At 36.8% G+C, this 6,529-nt stretch overlaps 1 protein-coding gene across 1 annotated transcript; it reads left to right on the top strand.

Moving 5' to 3' along the window:
- The first annotated feature begins 5,061 nt into the window (after positions 1-5,061).
- LOC137744378 (uncharacterized) lies at positions 5,062-5,925 on the top strand. The gene has a single exon (XM_068484207.1). The coding sequence runs from the start codon at positions 5,062-5,064 to the stop codon at positions 5,923-5,925; it is 864 nt and encodes a 287-aa protein (XP_068340308.1).
- The last annotated feature ends 604 nt before the right edge of the window (positions 5,926-6,529 follow it).

Here is a 6,529-nt window from a genome sequence, read left to right as displayed (position 1 = left end):
TTGAAGACGAATTGGGAGAAAATTGGTTAAAGTGGTTTGGACATATGAAACAAAGACCTACAAATGATGCAAAACGATGCCCATTGACGTTCTGTCATATACCCAACCCCTTTTAGTAGGATAAGGCTTTGTTATTGTTGTTGTGTTAGTAAATGCATGTGTAGTATGAAATTGGAATAATTTCAATGCTCATACTTTAGTAAACACAATAAAGCCAAAAATTGAAATAATTTCAATATTCATTTCATGTAAGTTAAGATATCATAAATGTCTAAAGGTATAAGATAGTGTTATGCACACACCAATTTTTATTTAGGAAAACTAATGAAAAGGGTTTCAAAACTTTGAATTTTAATCAGAAGCCATTCTACAACTTTATTTAACGATAAGAACAAAAGAAAGAAAAAAAATACAAAAGAAAAATCCAATTAAAAGTGCGTGAAAAACAAGTGGGTATACCAAATCCTAAATGCCTCCCAGCATTGTCTTGAACCCAGACTATCAGAGAACTCGATATTAGAGCACCGATGTTGATAGAAAAGTAAAGCCAGTTGAAGAAGGATCATTTCTTTACTCTTTCCCTTTTATCTGTATCAACAAACTGGTCCACACTAAAAGACGAAGGAGTAGGATTATCTCCCCTCCTATTCTCATCCCCTTCCCTCTCCTAATTTCATCTCACAAATAGGTTTTTGTCTTCTTCTGGGTATTAAAAAAATAACACAAAATGTTGACGTGGCTTAAACGTAACCGTTCAAATAAGATGGGAGGGAAGAGGAGAAAGACTAGGAGGAAAGAGAATCCTACTCCAAAGACGAAACACATGGCTTGACAGATAAAACGGAAACACATGGAGTGTTCCCAGAGCAATCCAATGGAGTCCAAAGAAGAACACTTTGGGCCTGTTTGGCAGATCGAATAAAGGATCGGATATGATTAGTTATACGGACTAGGGTGTTTGGCGTTCACTCGTACTAAATAAGCGCCGGATTAATTTAACCGGTCGGATAGGATAACACGGTATACACCCGCTTAATAAAACCAACCAAAACGCCCAGATTATTTAGTCGGGGAAGAAGAATATGGGAGAGAAAGGGGGGGAGTTTGGGGGGTGTGGCGGAGAGAGCCGGGGAACAATTATTTGGGATTCTTCTGCAGTCAGGGAAGAAGAAGGGAGAGAGAGGGAGGGTGTTTGGGGGGTGCGGAGAGATCTGGGAACAAAAAAATGATTTCACTTTTTTAAATTTTTTTTTTTTTTAAGTTTGATTCCTCCTATCTAGTATAATACCAAACACAGTATAAATAATACGGTCACTAGTCCGATACTGCACCAAACACCCGACTAATTTAGTCAGTACTATCCGGTGGCTATTTATCCTATCCGACAGAAATAGTCAGTACAGTCCGAGCTGCCAAACGAGGCCGTGGTACTAAGAAACGGAAGGACATACCGAATCCACACATCATGGAGGCTTCAATGCGGGAATTGATGCAAAGAGAGTCAAAGTACCCATTCCCTACACCAAATAATAATTAGTGAACAAATCAGCAAATTTATATGCTCTAATCCCCAATACATATACATATATATATATATATATATATGCATGTAAATGAGATGAAATTCAATAAGCACCCAAAAAATGGGAAGAAAACGCAAATTTGTATTTGTATTTACAATGAAGAACGCCCCATATGCATGCATGAATATGTGTTCAGTTTTAAGAATAGTGTAGTTCCTGAGTTCAATTTTAGAAATAGGTTAATATTCGTGTTTAGTTTCAGAAATAATTAGTGTTGAGTTTTCAAAAATGGTATTTAGCTTTAGAAATAGTGTAGTACTGTTCAATTTAAGAAATAATGTAGTACCGTTCAGTTTCAGAAATACTGTAATACTGTTAAGTTTCATAAATATTGTAGTACCAGTCAGCTTCATAAATAGTGTGTGTGAATGACGCAGGGTCCTGCGTTGTAGGTTTATTACTTTTTTATTATTATATTAAACTTTTGTCTTTTTCATTAAAATTAAAGTCATGATGATTTTTTGTTCAAATAAATTTAAGTCATTTTCATTAAATAAAAGGGAATTGTTATTAGCACTCGAAAAATCTCATTCTACACTTCAAACTTTCTATATTAGGAAAGAAAAATACATTTATAAGAAATGTATAATGAGATTTTTAGAGTTTCAATAACACTTCTCAAATAAAATTATATGATGATTTCATTAAAGTTCGGGAGGTGAGGCCGGAGGTGGAGTGAGATGGGCTCCGAAAGTCTAAAACATGAGCTCATTCCAAACTTTTTGGGCCAGGCCTTTTTACCTTTGGGCTTCATATAGACCTTCTTATTTTCTAGGAAGAAGGCCACCCGAACTAAAATAAACTTATGGCTTGTAAGCATGGGTCTTTCGCAAAATAAATTTAATTTTTTTTTTATTTATACAAGGCTAGGTCACAATGAGTCATATGAACTTGTAAGAGCCGAATTTGAAATTTCTCACTTAAAAATAGAAACGGAAATTTTTTGAATTGTCATATGAACTTGTACACATTTTTCAATTTGTTATATAAATTAAAATTTTGTAATTTGTCATCTTATCCTAGCTCCATTAAGTTCTCTATCCAAAATAAGTCATGTGTGTGGTACATGACTCGTGTTCACGGTTACTTATGTCATTTTGACACTCCACATCCTTCTAGTAAGTTGCATTTGATCAAAACAATTCTAGGGTTTCTAAAGCCACAATTCTAGGGTTTCTTCATTTAGACATTTTGTTAATGTCAATTATTATTATTATTATTATTATTATTTTATGAAGACAAGGTTGTGAACTTTAAGCAATCTTTCCTCAGTATTTGGTGTTTTTGATTTTGAACATAATTAAGCAATGGAACAATATTTTTATATGGTAACAATAAAATGATCATATGCATTGCATTCTCGTAGGGTTGCTCAAAATATGCTAAGATACACAAGTGGGTGTGTTCAGGTAATAAGTCATGAAATCGAATTTTTGTATGGACTTTGTTATATGAGAAACGGGTGGAGGTTTAGTGCCAAAATTGGAGTTGTAGATGCATATATGTTGGTCGAATACAACGATCCGCATGAATACCATCAAACACAAAATTTAGAAGGTTTTACTAAAGAAAAATAAAGAACTTGTAAAAAGATCTTAAAATAGTAGAAATAAACCTAAACACAAGTCATGTGGGACGCACATGACTTATTTTGGATGGAAAACTTAATGGAGTTAGGATAAGATGACAAATCGATGATTTTAGAAAGTTGATATGATAAATTGCTTAAAATTTTAGTTTATATGACAAACTGAAAAATGTGTACAAGTTCATACGACATTTTAAAAAAATTTCCAAATAGAAATAAATATCACTAAACTATAATAATAATGGTTGTAAGCATTGTTGTAACATCCCGGCCCGGGGGGGGGGGGGACCACTTCCCCGGCCCGCTCCACCACCGTAGCACGATATTGTCCGTTTTGGGCTTACCATTCCCTCACGGTTTTGTTTTTGGGAACTCACGAGCAACTTCCTAGTGGGTCACCCATCATGGGATTGCTCTAACCCCCTTGTCGCTTAACTTCGGAGTTCCCATGGAACCCGAAGCCAGTGAGCTCCCAAAAGGCCTCGTGCTAGGTAGGGATGAGAATATATATTTAAGGATCACACCCCTGGGTGATGTGGGATGTCACAATTGTTCTACTAAATGTAAATATAAAAAGAATTTCTTTATACAACAACGTGTCTATCTCTGTTATCACATTATTGTTATCATGTGCTCATTTGTTGAGAAATATCAACACACTGTATACATTCGGTGGAAATTCCCCGGAACATTTTCTAGCCAATTGATTGAATAAGTTAATGGAAAAGCCAACAACAAAAACAAAAGAATGAGTGCATAAGGAAACTAAGGTCTCTCCTTGAGTGAGAGCAGCAACAAAACTAAAGTTTCTCCTTCAGCCGCAGGCGCTATTTCAGTTTAGGGCCGGTGGCAACCCCTTCTTTTCCTCTTTGCCTTCTCTTTTTTTACTTTCTTTTACTTTTTCCCTACTCTCCTTCATGTTCTGCTTTGCCTTTCCATTGCCTCTTGCTGCCTCAGATCCGATATTCCCCTTGCCTATCCATCCATCTGCATATCTACCTTCCATCTGCTTGTCCTACATCCATACCTTCATTTGCATTCCCCTCTTCTGTCTTCCATGGATTTCATCTCAGAGCCGTTCTGCAATCACTTTTGACAGCGATTTGGTGCGGTCCTCCTATGAAATGGTGCGTAAAGTCCGATGTTCACACTAGCTCGGGTGGCCATACCACCACCTTTTCTCTGTCTGCCTTTTTTGACAGTGTTGCTAGTGGTAATTCCACGAGCTTCTTTGGTTTTCCTAACCTGGTGGTTGCTATCTACGAGATGCTCTCTGATGGGGGACAGAATCTACTTTCTTTCCATCTCTAAGACCATCTCCAATGGTTGGGCTAAAAGCCAAATATTTTAGCCCGGAAAATTTAGCTTTTAGCCCAGAAACAACTTTTCTACTCCAACCGTTCTGGCCTAAAATTTTAGCCCGGGATTATTAAAGAATGAACTTAGGCTATTTTTTTTCTTAAATTAAATTTAAAAAAAAAATAAATATGTAGATTGTCATAAATTAATTTTATAAACATTTGAATCTAAAAAAATTTAAATTCCGATAAATATTGAAAAATCACTAAATTTCCCACAAAGCAAGCCGTCAACTTTTACCAATCTTTCAACCCTAGGCTAAACTTTCAATTCACCAACCTTTCAACACCAAATTTTCAATTCACCAACCGTTGAAGACCAAACTTTCAACTTTCACCAACTATATAAACACCAAACTTTCAACTTTCACCAACCATTCACCACCAAACTTTCAGAAATCATCCTCTATATAAACATATGTCCAATATTTGTTGATCACACAACCTTTCAACCTTCAATCATCCTCTATATTCACCCATATTTCAACTTTCAAAGAGTTTTTGTTTCCTAAAAATCCTCAATATCTCATCAATGGGTGATAGAAGAAGGCGTAGTATGGCAATGCAGATGGCACAATACCAAGCAAGGATGGAGATTGAGGATGCAAAATTGTTCAATGCTGAAGTTGAACTTATCAACTTGTTTATGCAATCTACGGATGATGGCGAATCTAGCCATCGTGGTTCTGTCACGGGGCGTTCATATGTGCAGCGTGATAGAGAAGAGTGTCATGATCGAATGATGAAAGATTATTTCATCGAGCGTCCGAGATTTCCTGCTCATGATTTTCGGAGGCGGTTTCGGATGAGGAGAGAGTTTTTTGAAAGCATCTTGAATGCAGTTGTCAATCATGACCACTACTTTGAACGGATGGTAGATGCCACAGGCCGACAAGGTCTATCACCTCATCAGAAGCTCACATCTGCTTTTCGCATGCTAGCTAATAGATGCTCTGCAGACTCAACTGACGAGTATTGCCGCCTTGCAGAAAGTACTGCTATTGAGAACCTGAAGCGCTTCTGTAAGGCAATTGAAGGCATATATGGAGCCACATACCTCCGCAACCCAAATCGTGCAGAATTGAAGAGGCTTCTACGCAAGGCAGAAAAAAGAGGCTTCCCTGGCATGATAGGAAGTCTCGATTGTATGCATTGGGAGTGGAAGAATTGTCCTACTGGTTGGGCTGGCCAATTCAAGGGCCATCATGACAAGCCAACCATCGTGCTCAAGGCTGTGGCGTCTTACGACACATGGATTTGGCATGCTTTCTTCGGCGCTCCTGGATCAAACAACGATATCAACGTTCTTTGGTCTTCTCCTTTATTCGATAATGTTGTCAATGGATGGGCACCATTGCTTTGTCACCCTATGCAAAAAATACATAAAAATAATTAGTTGCAACATAATATTATGTACATGACAAATAAAATATCAAGAACAAAACTCACAATTTCTATGGCGCTCCTCCCACTAGCCATGCCAACCACGGCTCTCTCCAAGCTTCCCTTCCATAAAGTGCATGCTTTGTTGATAGTCTTCCACCGATCATAAACACCACCACCATCCCGCCTGCTACCATTGCAGTTTTCTTGAAACTTTGCAATGATTTTATCCCACAAAACCTTCTTATTTTGATTAGTGCCAACTGCACCATCTTCGCTAACAGAAACCCATGCCAAGCATAAAGCAACATCTTCCTCACAAGTCCAATTACGACCTCTAATATGCTCTCTTGCCATGTTGAACAATTTGGAAATGGAAAGAAATGGTAGAAAGATAAATTGGAAGAATTGTAAGAGAAATTTGAGTTTTGTGTGGATGTTTGAACAAATACATAGGTATTTATAGAGTTTTTGGGTGAATTTTGAGTTAAATAATTTTTTTTAATTATTTTAACCGTTAGATTTAAATTTGGGCCGTTAGATCTTTTTTTTTACCGTTAGATTTGATTATATTTGATCTCAGCTATTGGATTCAATGTATTTTAAAATAACATATT

The sequence above is a fragment of the Pyrus communis genome, chromosome 9 (genome assembly GCF_963583255.1).
Source record: "Pyrus communis chromosome 9, drPyrComm1.1, whole genome shotgun sequence".
Taxonomy (NCBI): Eukaryota; Viridiplantae; Streptophyta; class Magnoliopsida; order Rosales; family Rosaceae; genus Pyrus; species Pyrus communis.
Note: the sequence above shows the minus strand (reverse complement) of the source record. Positions and strands in the feature narration are given on the sequence as shown.

Bases quoted from the DNA above. Each gene is read 5' to 3' on its own strand.
- LOC137744378 (XM_068484207.1), top strand. From the start codon at position 5,062: ATGGGTGATAGAAGAAGGCGTAGTATGGCAATGCAGATGGCACAATAC.